General features: G+C 46.4%; 1 protein-coding gene and 1 long non-coding RNA gene across 2 annotated transcripts in view; one reads left to right on the top strand and one right to left on the bottom strand.

Annotated features, from left to right (window-relative positions):
- LOC123516519 (collagen alpha-1(XI) chain-like) overlaps positions 1–10,459 on the top strand; it is a 75,388-nt gene extending 64,929 nt beyond the window's left edge. The window contains 10 exon segments of the mRNA XM_045275940.1: positions 884–1,360; positions 2,562–2,643; positions 3,457–3,562; positions 3,745–3,772; positions 3,775–3,845; positions 4,492–4,566; positions 5,102–6,250; positions 8,283–8,366; positions 8,767–8,895; positions 9,143–10,459. Coding sequence (XP_045131875.1) covers positions 884–1,360; positions 2,562–2,643; positions 3,457–3,562; positions 3,745–3,772; positions 3,775–3,845; positions 4,492–4,566; positions 5,102–6,250; positions 8,283–8,366; positions 8,767–8,895; positions 9,143–9,307 — 2,366 coding nt within the window. The 3' untranslated portion in view covers positions 9,308–10,459.
- Positions 10,460–13,733: 3,274 nt separating this feature from the next.
- Positions 13,734–15,000, bottom strand: part of LOC123516521 — a 27,322-nt gene continuing 26,055 nt past the window's right edge. Inside the window, exon 3 of the long non-coding RNA XR_006678212.1 lies at positions 13,734–14,579. This is a non-coding gene — a long non-coding RNA (uncharacterized LOC123516521). The remainder of the gene's footprint in view (positions 14,580–15,000) is intronic.

Raw genomic sequence — 15,000 nt, forward strand, 5'->3', positions numbered from 1 at the left:
GTGTGTGTGTGTGTGTGTGTCTGTGTAAGTAGTGCTTTGTAATGTTTTGAGTTGCGATGAACGAAATTGTGTGATGAGGCAAGCTTGAAACACAGCAACCCGCGCCCCTCAACATGGTTGTCATCTAGCTGTAGAGAGACAGCGACGGCAGAACCCTTTCCCTGTGTTGATGAGGATGATAGTGCTAATCTCTGTCCTTTTCGTGGTGGTAGTTTTAGAAACAGTTAGGCAAGGTGAAGGCAGAGGTGATGGTAGAACGGCGAGGCGGTGCTGAAAGTGAAAAAGGTGGTATGACGAGGTAACGGTAGTGGCAGAGCCTCCCTTTGCCTCACAACAATAGGAGTCACTCCACAGAACATGTTCCTCCCGACAGCAGATTCACTTCGGGACTGCCTCAATGCTTGCTTAGCCTCTAGGCATGAACCACCATGGCAGTGGCAGTGACCACGACTGGGCAGTTAAAAAGTATTGCCTGGTTTGTGCGTTTGGTTTTTATGTGTGTTGGGTGTGAATTAAGAGGAGAGGATGTATACACTAACACATTCTTGTATCAGACCAGTGGGAAATACAACACGACATATAAACAAAGAATCATGCTCTTTGTAGAGGCATGATGCCTGTGGTAATGCATGATAACTTGTGTGTGTGTGTGTGTGTGTGTGTGTGTGTGTGTGTGTGTGTGTGTGTGTGTGTGTGTGTGTGTGTGTGTGTGTGTGTGTGTGTGTGTGTGTGTGTGTGCGTGCGTGTGTGTGTGTGTGTGTGTGTGACGTGCATGGTGACACATACATGCTTGTGGTGCTTGTGCGCAACAGTGGTGGATGTGGGCGTGCGTGAGTAGTGGAGGTGGGTGGCAGGGAGCTGACCCTCGCCCTGCCTCCCACAGGCAGGGAAGGGACCCACGAGCCGACGCGGGATTCTGGGGATTCAGATTCCCTCAAGACGGACACCTTGAGATCTTCCACCACCATCACCACCGACTACTCCACGCTGGGACGCCTGCGGAAGAACATCAACGAGCTGGACTCGCTTATCTATTCGCTGGAGGGATCGCAGACAAAGCAACAGGCAGTGGAAGGTCAGAGAATCGTCGAGGTCAAAGAGACTGTAGTTCCTGTGAAAGCCATTGAGGAGAAGGCGCCTCCCCCAACGGCAGCGCCTATTAGCCCGGCGAGCACCACAAGGTCAAAAAAAGAAGTGGTATTTACAACGGAACAGGTCAAGCCTGAGCCAGTGGAGGCCCCTGTGTCTCCATCACAGACCTCGGCCAAGCAGACCACCACGACCATCGTCACTACCAAGAAGACCACGGAGTCCCACAGTAGCGCGGCGAGTCAGCCTGAAGTGCCGGTAAAGGAAGGGAGTAAGTGGATGTTGGATGTTGTGTGGCGTGCCTGTGTGGCCCTGCTGCTCTCCTCGTCCCGCTCCATTCTCCTTTACCACAAGAAAAGGCTATTAGCCACTATGCGGAGGTCATACCCTGTGGAGTGATATTTTTCCCCCTTTTAGAGGAGAAACGAGCCTTAAAGCAGGGCATGCCCTCCCCTTCTCCCCTTTCCCTCTCCCTTTTGCCCTTCCACTGGCCTTGCTACCCCGCCAGGCGCAACAGTAGTGGTTCATTTTTATTTTCCTTTGTTGCCCCCTGTTATGTTGATTCCCACCGTTTGAATAGCTTTGTTTTATGGCCAAGTGCGCCTAGATGTGGATCTGCGACAACAGTGAGATTTGACGTGTGTGTGTGTGTGTGTGTGTGTGTGTGTGTGTGTGTGTGTGTGTGTGTGTGCATACGCGTGCTTATGTGTGTGTCTTGTACAGTTTGTTGTGTGCGTTGCTCCTGTACAGTACTAACGCCCTCGGCCGTGCCTCCGTCACCAAGCCAAACAAAATCCCATGTTGCTTGGAGGCTGAGATGAGCCACCCTTTCCTCTACAGTCAGTAAGCTGAGCCACAAGGAAGCCGAGGCGCCGATCTCAACATTATCTTTGCTTTAGTGGTCGAGGTGGAGGCTTCACCTGAGGCTCGGCAGAGTACCTGACGGGGACACGCAGAGGGCACACACTAAAGCTGGGATTGTGTGTGTCCGTGTGTCGGCCGGGCATGCTGGGTGGAGTTGGGGTGTTTCAAGCATGTATGTTTGTGTGTGTGTGTGTGTGTGTGTGTGTGTGTGTGTTGGGTATTATGTGGTGATGGTTCTTCTTTCTTCTTTATTTCAGTGTTATGCGTAGTCATCATTCCACTTCATTTCTTCGTGGCGTAAAAGCCTTCACTGTTATTCATTGACCTTCACAGTTATACAAAATTACCAAGTAACATAGTAAAGACAAAACGGAAAATGAATCAGACCTAATAATAACAGTAATAATGAAATCTTTTAACCCAACCCTAACTCGACAGTCTTTATAATAATCAACAATAATCTCTTTGAATGATCTGTTCTTTTCAATTCATTTTTAAGCTCTAATTCGGACTCGACAATAGAGAGGATTGAAGCACAAAAGATACCTCGAGGTGCGTGTATTTGAGTGCATTCCTTGCGTGCCACTAATCTGCTCCAACCCTGACAGGCACCACCACCGCCCCGCAGCCCCGCACCTCCTCCCTCACCAACGGCACGGTCACCTCCGCCAACACCTCCACCAAATACGAGTAAGTAACCTCCCTTCGTGCTTCTCTTAAGTATTTTCCTCTTCCACCTTCTTCTCTTCCTTGTTCTCTTTCTCCTGCTCCTCCTTTCTTCACACATGTTTTTCCCACGTGTTTATGGGGGTCGATTTTTGACACTTCACCGCAACTATATGTTAGGCACTGCGCATCATCCTCCCATAGTGTTTCTCTCTCTCTCTCTCTCTCTCTCTCTCTCTCTCTCTCTCTCTCTCTCTCTCTCTCTCTCTCTCTCTCTCTCTCTCAATTCCTACCTACCTTATGCAATCCATCCACCTCTGATTCGGTCCTCCTCTTCGTTTCCTCTATTGTTTTTCTTTCATCTCCATTCTTTGTTTTCGCTTCTCTTCCTTCTTCCTCTGCCATTACGCTCTCGCATTATTAAAATTTCTGTGCCTTCCTCCATATTGGTTGACTACAGTGATATTCCAGAACATATTTCACTTATTATTACAAACATCTCATCATAGAGTATCAAATCAACACAAATTCGAAACTATTTAATCAAAATTTGACTAGGAATAGTAATTGAGTAAAATCACAACTTTGGAATTTCGTTGAGTTTTTATTAGTTTCTTTTTTCTATTTTTTCTTTATTCATTCCATCTTTATTTACTTTTTATATATGTCTGTCTTAAAATTGTTACCAAGTGTGTGTGTGTGTGTGTGTGTGTGTGTGTGTGTGTGTGTGTGTGTGTGTGTGTGTGTGTGTGTGTGTGTGTGTGTGTTGTGGTGGAGGGGGAAAAATGGGGAGGGGTTAAGGAAACAATCACCACAGGAAATCTTTGTGTCTCACAGGAACGAGGACTTCGACGACCCCAAGAGCGGCGAGGTGCGGCGCATCGTGTGGCGCAACAGATTCGAGAAGACGTACGAGGCACAGGACTCCAGCCACCCCCCAACGGTAGGAAGGTCTCTCTCTCTCTCTCTCTCTCTCTCTCTCTCTCTAAGATGTTAAAACATAGCAGTCCTTAACAAGTACAGTAAGGTCACCCTCCGTACAAGTTCATACATCTGTTCTTTCTCTCCGTTCCTCTGCCGGTGCCATGTGTGTCTCGTGCCGCCCTTCAACACCACTGATAACAGATGAGCATCGAGGAGGAGGCCAGGAGAGAGACACGCTGCAGCGCCACCACCACACTTCCACGTCTGCCTCCACCACATCGACGCTCTCCTCTCCTCCACAGGTGAGTCTCACCCCTGCACGGACACTGGTGTTCCTTTAGCTTTGTTTCGCTGGCAGGTCTGTGAGAGCCGTGAAGGAGCCTCACTAATTTACTTTCGCCTCAAAATTTTCTGATCGCTTCTCCACGCCCCAGTGTCGGTTGGCGGTGTTCTGTCTATGACGCCCTCACGCCGCGAACACGTGGCCTCACACGCGAGCACTGGGAGCTTAATCATTAATCACTGATCCTGCCACGGTATTACCCCTCGTACATGATATTAATTATACCTAATAGGAGTAGTAGTAATCTCATTAACCAGACCAGCTTTGTATGCAAATGTTATAGGCTTAAACCATTTATTGGGGAGCCAAATTTATATTTTGTGACCAACTGACTGCAAGTTCATTTCTTTACATTAGTAAATAATTTTCTGTCAAAACTAATCATCGGCAACATGACTAAATTTAGAAATAAGTTCTCTTGTGAAACTCACACTACCAGGCACTGAATATTAATCACAGCACCAGGAATTGGGTATTAATATCTGTCACGTTAGTGAGCCACCATACACTGCTCTGACCGGGGAGCTGAGGGTGTGCCTGGCGCCCCGCCCCTCGCAGCACTTCCTAATCAGAGAATACAGGAGGCTGTGACTGTCTTGTTACAGCGTGGGCCGCAGTCCCCCCGCCAGCCGCATCTACAGTGTGCAGTGTACTGGCCAGGTTATGCCGGCGCTCCGCACGTGAGTGACAGCTCAGGGTGGCAGGCCCCTTCGGGCACCTCTCACGCTGTCTGCTGGCCCGGCCTGACCACACTAGTGCCTAGCATGGGGCAATGGCCCGTTTCTAGTTCCCTGGGTTTCTCTTTGTATTTCATACTAAAGTGTCTATTACCTACAAGCTCAGTTCACTCTGTTCTCTAACTTAGAGCCTGAGTCTGCTCAGCAGCATGGTGCTGAGTACCACACAACTGTAACAGAGCGAGACTTGTCTCAGAGCGGCATTTTCCCTCCTGATTCTATAATCTCGCTCAGCCGCTGGGCAAACTGCTTCTTCATTAGTGACTTATCTCAATCTTTAGTTGCAATATTTACATTTTACAAATGTTGTTTGAGTCAGTTACAAATAACAAGTCATGAAGCAAAGCTGAAAGCTTAACCCAGCCAGGTGACACATTGAGAGCCTCACAGGAGAGCCAGGATGGGTCCCTTCTCACGTAGTGTTGCAGATCCATTCCGCCAAGGTTTCGTTCATCCCTCACTGTGTTCTGTATTACAGGTCTCTCCGGGAAGCCAGTCCTGGAAGGAACCCATCCCGATGCCTACTCCTCCACAACTGTCACCGCGGGAGCCCGGCGTTGCCTACATCTACACTTACGGAGGGACGGACACCACAGGGAAGTCTGGCGTGCAGCCACTGCCGCCTCTCAACTATGTGAATGTGCCCAGCGCCCAGTCAGTGCCACCAAGCGAGGGAGCTCCCTCTCCTACACCTTCTTCACAAGTCCAGACACAGCCTATCATATACCATTACTCTTATCACTACACCATCCAGCCCGGCCAGCCCCTCCCTGAAGGAGCTCCTCCCCCTCCTGCCGGATTGGTCCCTGGGTCCCAGCCAGCACTTCAAGTGGCGCCACCCTCAACCCACACTGGCCTCCACTCACACACGACGCACCGCACCCACACCACCACCACAACGCACGCGGGCCAGCCAGGCCAGCCAGGCCACCCTGGTCATCCCGTCAGCCCGCCTGAAAAGCCCAGTCAGATTAGTCCTATTGACCCTCCCAGTCAGCCAGGCCAGCCAGGCCAGCCAGGCCAGCCAGGTCAACCATCCTCCTCAGTTAATTACAACATCCACTCCCACACCAGCCGCACCATCAATCGCACCGACACCACCAACGTGAATCATTCTGGCCCACATGGCCCCGGTGGACCAGGAGGACCGTATGGCCCAGGTGGCCCAGGAGGACCTTATGGCCCCGGCGATGATCCAGGCTACCCGCGTAAGCCTCGTGAACCCGTAGGTTCAGACGGTCCAAGCAGCCCCGACGGCCCCGGTCAGCCTGGCCAGCCCGGACACCCCGGTTCAATTTCTATCACCATCAACAAGACCACCACACGCACCACCCACACTGGTGGTTATCCTGGAGGCCCCGATGGTGACACGCCACCAGTCACTTCCACTCCGTACTCAAGCCGCGGTCGGTCAGTGTCTCCGGAGCCCCGAAGCCCGGGCTCGCCCCAACACGTGACTTACGTCACCAATGTGTCCAGAACGTCATATTCGGATTCGCTGGAACGCGTCCGACGACCCAGGAATGAGACGCTGCCCTTCCCCAACACCTCGCCCATTAAGTCACAGGACAACGGCAAGATTCCTCGCCGCGTAGATGACCTCATGACTTCCTTTTCTGATTCTGAGGTAAGTCTTCCATCCTATCTTTCCTATCCCCTCTACCTTTCTTGAGGTCCTTAATGGTGCAAAGAAAAAATAGGAAGCTAAAACAGACCAGTGCCATGAACTTAACAGCATTTCCCACTTTACAGCAATACGTTACAAGTGCAGAGAATGAAATGACCTTACGCAAACATTCCCACATTCCGCCATCGGTCGAGGTAACGCTAGCTAGCACTCACCTGTGTGGCTCGGCGGCCTGACGCTCCACACTGCGGTTCACCTACTTGAATCTTCACTCGCTAAGCAATTTTTAGCGGCACGTTGTTACTACCTACGTCTGTTTGTCTCATGATGAGAGCATATTGTTTCACTTATACTATCATTATTATTTTCATCATTTAATACTATCATCATTATCATCAAGAGTACAGCAACGGTCAGAAACAATACACTACTAAAATTAGCACAAATACTGTACAAAATATTTCCTAACGCTTCGAATTCAGGAACGCATAGAATACTAACAAGTAACAACAACAACAACAATAAAATATATAACAACTATAGTGAATGATGATGATGATGATGACCTATGAAAACAGACCTCGGTTAAATAAGACAATCGAAAGCCACAAACAAGCCTCATCTCAGCCAAGCCAGTGTGGACCGTCAGCGCCGCTATATACTGTCGCCGCAACTACCGCCCGTAGAAAGAGAGAGAGAGAGAGAGAGAGAGAGAGAGAGAGAGAGAGAGAGAGAGAGAGAGAGAGAGAGAGAGAACAAAATGATAATGCTCAGCTTTAAAACAGACGGCGGTGGCGGCGACAGGAATAGTCACGTCAGTCATTAGTAAACGTGCGTCCTGTAGTGACAGTGACATGTCCAACACCGTCCTGTCCTGCGTATGTCCGCGTCACCTTCCTGTCTCTCTGTAGATGTATGGACGCCTCCTCCTAAGTACTCTGAGGGGCACGTGTACAGTCTTGGTAACAGTATACTCGCCTGACACTTTCTCTTCCGCTGTGCATAGAGCTTTCATATAATTCTCACTGCTCTCATCTACTGGCACTGTCCAACATCTGTTAGATCTTGAAGGAGACTGTCGGCAGATCTGAGTCTTAAGATGTATGGGGGAAACATTGGATAGGATGGGAGTGAGTACAACAGGCGGCTCCTGTCGATCTTGGCACTGGAAACACGCACACTCAGAACATTTGGTTGTATTCTGAAACGCTTTCCTCTATCATCAAGACTATTTTCAAAAGCCACAGATGTGATTTGCTGAGTTTTTACGAGTGTTTCTCAAGTGAATAACGTAGAAATTATGTTGGCCTGTCACTTATAACGGTAAAAATATCTTTAAAACCCGTCACTTCAACTAGAACTTTTTGAAAATAGGGGTAGTGTCTCAGTCAGAATATGATCCAAACCATGGCACAACAGGAATGAAAGGGTGTACAGTATTGATAATATTACTCAAGAGGTGAGAGAAGACAAGGCGTGGAAACTAGATGGGGCTGCGGGAGGATAAAGGAGCACCAGAGTATGCGGGAACTACGTAAAGAGGAGACTGTAAGAGAGGTTGTAGGATGCGAAAAGATGGAAAACTAACGAATTAAGGAGAAAGAAGTTCATAAGGCGGAAATGTGAGCAACCATGCACGGAGGAAAATGGAAAGCAGAGCTGGGATGAAAAGAAAGAATAGGTAGTGTACGAAAAAAAAAAAATAAATAAATAAAGAAAGAAAGAAAGAAAAAGTTAGAAAGTGGCAGGTAGAGACCGAAAAGAGAGAAAAAGTAGATGGCGAGAATCGAGGAGGATAAGGTGGCGTAAATCATGGCATTCCTACCAGTCATAAAAAGATATAAAGGAAACTCAATGGTTCGGACAAGCTTCAATCCTAGGCACTGAAACTCCACTGCGTTCACTCACAAGAAACGTATCTAGTACAACATGTCAGTAGAACTTTCAGCCAGCCAGCCAGCCAACCAGCCAGCTAGTGGAAGCAAACAAGTAGTGTTCATCATTATAACTCACTCTGTGTTCCTCTCCACAGGACGGTCCCGGACTCCCAAGCCGCAGTCCAAGGCGAGGGGACGATCCAGCCGACCATGAACCCCTTCTGCCCAGCAATAACCAGGTGTGTGTGTGTGTGTGTGTGTGTGTGTGTGTGTGTGTGTGTGTGTGTGTGTGTGTGTGTGTGTGTGTGTGTAAGCTATATCATTTCAATAGTGGATCTTAATTTCTGACATTTCCGGAACTGAATAAACTCGTTTAAAATTTTGGAACGTGACAATTAAGCAGTTTTCTTTTTCTTCCTTCTTTTCCTTTTAAATTCATCCATCGCCCATCAGACTTTAATAATCGACACTGCTTCCCTCGCAGCCACAGTGCTCCAGAATTCAGAAAGTCAGAATTGAAAACAATATCAATGTTCACTGACACTATACATCCTCACACCACTAGGGGCCCACTCTTCACACAGAGAAAATATCCCAGGCGCGGCTGAGCTTAATTTTGACCTATTTTGGCCTTTGCAGGTGGCGGTTCGGGCAGAGGCAGACGCAAAGGCAGTGGCGGCGGCGGAGGCTAAAGCAGAGCCCACCAAGAACAAGGCCGGGCCCCCAGTCTACTATCCTCCGGGACACGACTTCCACGAGACTATGCACGTGAGTCTCATTCATCTTTACCACCCATGTGCTGTCTCTCTCTCTCTCTCTCTCTCTCTCTCTCTCTCTCTCTCTCTCTCTCTCTCTCTCTCTCTCTCTCTCTCTCTCACACACACACACACACACACACACACACACACACACACACACACACACACACACACACACACACACACACACACACACACACACACACACACACACACACACACACACGATTAACAACACACGTGCTTCCCTTCCACAGACCATGACACTGAAGGAGGGTCGTCGTCGGGGCAAGGCCAAATGGAGGATGGAGCGCTCAGCGGGCTACAAGGAGAGCTCCTCTCACTCGGAGTCCAAAGGCGGCATGGCCATGGTACCCGTGTGTCTGCCACTTTGCTGCGGCGCCGCCTGCGTCGTCATGTAGTCACCGGGTGTCTTAACGAGATTTTGCACATTTTTACAACAAACACAAATCTTCTGCTTTGCTTTTTCATCAATTCATCGCAAGTATCAGACCGGTGGAATGAACATTTGTAAAATAATTAATTGCATTTTTTTCCTGGCCGTATTGTGGCGGCTTTGGCGACTTTCAGGCGGCTCATGAAAGCAGCCCAACCCTGCAGTTCCCCGGATCTCGCCACGCTTACGCACAATACGTACACTGTGTTAGTATGACATACTCGTGCACACTTTGTGTTTCTGTTAGTTGTTCATTATTATTCACATTGTAAACCCGACGTCTTTTAATGTATAAAGTGAACATATTAATTTGTAATGTAAAAGCAACACTGGCCTTCTGGCATCAATGTTTTCCTCCGCGACACATCCTTTGAAAGTGTTGACTCTGCTCTGGCGCTTCGTCCTCTGTGTCTAGTAGGCTCGTGGCGGTGTGGCTGGTGGAACACTCCTCCTTCAAGCTCGGCGGGAGCGACGCAAAGTCCTGGTGGGACGTGATCAAGGAAGGAGGTCCTGCCTGGTTCTTGGCAAGCCACGCAACACACACTGGACGGAGCGGGTCCGGGTAGTGTGCCGCACAAGGCCCGTAACCAAGGTTGTTATGGTGCTCGCCACTTGAGGGCTGCCCTCGAGTGGCGGCGCCGAGCTATGTTGCTGCTGAGGCTGTCTTAGCATAGCTCAGGCTGTCTCAACAAGCAGCCACCAACCCGTATTTTAAGTCTGCCCTAACCTACATGTCTGCCAGCACGGCGACACCCACTTGTGCCTTAACAAGCCTTGTTTCCCGCGGCGCCCACTGAAAGGTGGCGCGCAGCACTCAGCTTCCCGCTGTAAAGTTCTCTTTTAGCGCTGGTGCTAAAAGGTTGCCATATATTTTTACAGTTATAATTTTATGGAAGTTAAAGAGAATTGAGTGTAGATAAATCATGAACATTATTACTAGTATTGCAAATGATCTAGGCTGAAGACCCATCAGTCACGCACTTCTTCAGCCTGACAGTATGCACGAAGACAATCCTTCGGGATCGGTGACGCTCCGAAACCAATCTTATCATTATGATTTTCTGTTATGTTACGTGTCAGTTTCCACTAACTGAAAAAATAAAAAAAATATCTTAAATTTTTGTATTTTTATAATCACCTTTACAATAAATACGTTTACCTTAATCTCTTACACAAGATTAGATACTACTCGAAAACACACTGTCTTTTATTTGAATGACTGATAAGCTAGGAGAAAAAGAAGTGGCAAATCAACCTTCTTTCCAAAAATTGCTAGGCGTGTATTTAGGAACATAGCTACATGAGGAGTCTTCTTCCGCTACTCATTAATCCACCTCACTGCCTCCCAGTATTGCATTCCTGTTCCACACACACACACACACACACACACACACACACACACACACACACACACACACACACACACACACACATTAATTAGCTCAAAGTCTCTCATCTCATTTTAGATGCATATATGGGATAGAAAGGGAGGCAGGAATATGTAGGATAATTAAGTTGATAGCTGTGGTTCAAATGAATGTCTGAACCTTAACAAATGATGAAAGAGAGAACACAAGAGTTTATAAGAAGTTTGTGCACCTTTTATTTACTTAATGCCATGTTCCATCTCCGTTTAAAAGCTTTGCTCCCACACAGCAGCCTCGCCTCTTTCGTTTCAAGTAATAGCAGCACTGGCTTAAAACAATATGACTTCAGAAAAAAAGCCCCATTGAATTTGCATCACTAAAGAGTATGAAGAATATTATCTAAAATATACGTGTCTTTAAATCTTCCTTTTAAAATAGTGCAAGTTAAAGACAGTTCGGGTAATTCAAAGCCAAAAGTCTGTTATCTAATTAATACTAACTTCCATCTCGGCTACAAAATCTGTCTAAGCTCTTAACACTTACTCCCCAACTTTTTTTTTTCTTTTTTGTATTTGACTGTTAGTGACTATCATCCGCATACTCCAAAAATATCAAAGGCGGCGCTGAGGGTATACGTGAACACAAAGAAGTATTAATCATGACACAAGGATTGTAGTTCCGAGCTCATCGCCCTTTACTGATGAGCGGTGCCAAACACTTAACAAACAGCGTATGAGAGAGAGAGAGAGAGAGAGAGAGAGAGAGAGAGAGAGAGAGAGAGAGAGAGAGAGAGAGAGAGAGAGAGAGAGAGAGAGAGAGAGAGAGAGAGAGAGAGAGAGAGAGAGAGAGAGAGAGAGAGAGAGAGAGAGAGAGAGGATAAAGACTCGCCAACCCTACAAGATTACTTTACCAAATCTTAATACAAAGGAAAGAGTAACAAAGAAAAAAAGATGAAAAGACAGATGGTTCGACGCAAAAGAATGGCAAGAAAGAAGAAAAGACATTCGTTGACAGCGCGAGGTGAGACGAATGAAAGAAAGAATAACAATCACATCAAAGTAACAAATATGGACAGAAAGGGACGGTGAGAGAAAATGTCACAAATTAAATCAGGAAGTGCCAATACAAAGGCCAAACTCATGACACTGACCGACTGTGGAGTGCTGTTTACCTAGACTTGAAAGACAACGCCATGACGCTGTATTCTCTTTCAAATTTTATTCAACAAATTTATTTCGACTCCCCCATCCCATTTTTCCCAGCTTTGTGTATATATGATCCCCCTTCTTTCTTTTTTGCCTTCTTCTTCCTCCATCACTACGTTACTTTTCTTTTCTTCAATTTTTAAGCAGGATTTTTATCATTGATACTCTAATTTCAGTCACCAAGTCTCTTTTCATAGATTTCCTTCCGAGTCAGCCATAACCAAGAAAACCTCATCCACGATAATTCTGCAATAAAATCTTCACCCCAAGCAAATTTTTCCATCATGACACTTTCCAAACCTGACCCAACCCAACGGCAATCCAACTCAGTCTAACATGATATAGTCACAGCCTAACCTAACATGACATATTAGCCTATACAATCGAACTAGACGGCGATAAAAAAAAAAGAGCTTGCAGAACAGTGACCTGTCCTAATAATATTCATCAAGAACATACCTAATATTTAGAACGAGATATTTGTGAAAGGGATTTACAACACTCGTATGCCTAACGTAACCTAATGTAACCTGAACTAACATAACAAAACTTAGACTAATATAACTTCTCAAGGGAACGTAATTCTTAAGATGTTCGTATGGTGAATTTATTACACTCCTATAACTTCCTTGTCTTGGCACCTACTGCACAATCGCTTACCTTTCCTGCGCCGGTTCTCCTACACCTTGCTGTAGAAACTCATCCCGCAGTTAATTCTAGAGCGACTGACTAATACTCGCGGTGGTTGACTCATCGCGGCTTGCATTCTATCGGCCTTGAGGTGACACGCAGCCTCAGTGTGACGTCACGCCGGCCTCCAAACAAACATTGACTTCGTTTATCTATATGACGAAGTGCGCAATATCTATCTATCTCTCTGCCTTTCTATCAGTCTGTCTGGGTGTTTGTCTGTCTTTTCTTTTGAATGCATAAGAGAGACTCACCAAAAAAAATAAAACTACTAAATAAAAACAATGATTCTCCCCTCGACAAGTGAAAAAAAAGTGCTAATCTCCCGCCAGACAAAAGAAAAGTGCTTATTTCTCGGCAGGCAAAGAAAGAAACTCTTATTTCTCGGTGAACAAATAAAAAAAAATCGATGAAATAAAAAAAAGAAATTGGTGTACAAAAAAAAAAACACCAATAAACCACAAATCCCATCCCCCTTCCCCCGAAAAAAAAAAGAAAAGATGAAAAATTATGTCTGCTGTGTCTGTCTGTTTGTCTGTCTGTTTGTGCCTGTTTGTCTGTCTGTCTGTCTATCTATCACGCCTTCACAGCACCGAGGCCTTCATTACTCTGCGCTAACTGATGAAATTTACAAAGGATGTCGGTGAGTGAGCGCCCTTCAGTCACTCGGGGTACAAAGGGACGTGGATGGCGGCTGCTAATTAATAGGAGTTTATATTACACCCTTCACTTCACCGTTTTCTGTTGGTGGAAGGCGACAGTTGACATCTCAGGAACGATCTCTACTTTGTCCCTGTTTTGAACCGTCTTCTCTTGTCAATCTTTTTTTTTTTTTCTTTTTTTCTTTTTTTTTTCAATCGGTAGTGTTAATTTTTCTTCTTCTTCTCGTTTTTTTTTCTTTTTTTGGTCTTGTTTTTGCTCCTGTTTTTTTTTTCTTGTTCTTTTAATTTTGTTGTTATTGCTGTTCTTCTTTTCTCCTTCTTCTCTTCTCCTTCTCCTTCTCCTCCTACTCCTCTTCCTCTTCCTCTTCGTCTTTCTCCTTCCTCCTCCTCCTCCTCCTCCTCCTCCTCCTCCTCTACTTCTTCTTTTCTTCTTCTTGAACTTCTTCTTCTTCTCCTTCTTTTCCAACTTCCTTTTTCATCTTTATCTTTATTGTTGTTAGTAATTACTGCTGCTGCTGTTGTTGTTGTTGTTGTTGTTGTTGTTGTTGTTGTTGTTGTTGTTGTTGTCTTCCTCCTTCTCTCTTGTATCCCTTGCCGGTCACACATGAAAGACGTACTACATGCCTCACATTCCTGGCAGAGCAGGTGGCAAGTGGCAGGTGGACAGGTGGTGTTTGGTTTCGTCATCAACGATATGCAGACTATAAATGGATTCACTGTCCTTCGTGGAATACTTTTAAGGGCTGCAGTGTTCACAAATTAATAGATGAAAATTTCCCAACACTTATTTTTGTCGCTTATGAATGCAATAAAGTAAGTAACATTTTTTTCCCCCCTTTTCTTTTTCTTTTGCCCTATCAATGTCTTTCTGACAGCTGCACAAGATCTCCGACTGCAATGCTGTGTTTTTAAATATCCAGATTATTCCGAACTCTTGTAAAGCACTCTTACAATTTTTAAACTTAAGAATTTAAAAAGAATTTGTATGTATAATTGAACGTGAAATTAAATGCGACGTGAAGATGCGGGAGAGGAGATGTGGTGAGAGTGTGAACAGTGTAAGAGTGGAGAGGATGTGAGAGGCAGGCGATGGATGGCTGAGTGAGGCAAGGTAAGTCTGAGAGAAAGAGAGAGTTCAAAACCTCTCTTCCTTCCCTCCCCTCTCTTCCCCTCCCCTCCCTCAGGAACAGAGTGGCCCATTGTCCATGGCTCAGAGTTCCTTCCTATGTTAATATGGTGGCGTGACGTCACAGAGCTGTCCCCTTGGCTTGAGGATGGCGTCACTGGAGTTGCGGCAGCAGGTGCTTCGGTCCCTGCGGCGCCACAAAGGAAAGAGGAGCATTAACATAGGAGGAAGAGGAAAAGGAAAACAGGGAGGAAAAGGAGGAAGAATGGATGGAGGTATGGGACAAGGAGACATTGGCTCGGAGAGGGGACGTGGTATTTAAAGGCAATGGAATGAGAACGATCCTTAAAGAATTGAAGAGTGGATGGTGTAAGCAGCACTGGTTAGGAAGAAAGGGACATTTAGTGTGTCTTTTAGGGCCGTGAAAATGTTAGGTGAGTGTGTGTGTGTGTGTGTGTGTGTGTGTGTGTGTGTGTGTGTGTGTGTGTGTGTGTGTGTGTGTGTGTAATTCACCTCGGTCGCCTACTGGTCACCCAAACAGTCTTCCCTATTACGGAGCGAGCTCAGAGCTCATAGACCGATCTTCGGATAGGACTAAGACCAAAACA

Source organism: Portunus trituberculatus, chromosome 41 (assembly GCF_017591435.1).
Source record: "Portunus trituberculatus isolate SZX2019 chromosome 41, ASM1759143v1, whole genome shotgun sequence".
NCBI classification, from domain to species: domain Eukaryota; kingdom Metazoa; phylum Arthropoda; class Malacostraca; order Decapoda; family Portunidae; genus Portunus; species Portunus trituberculatus.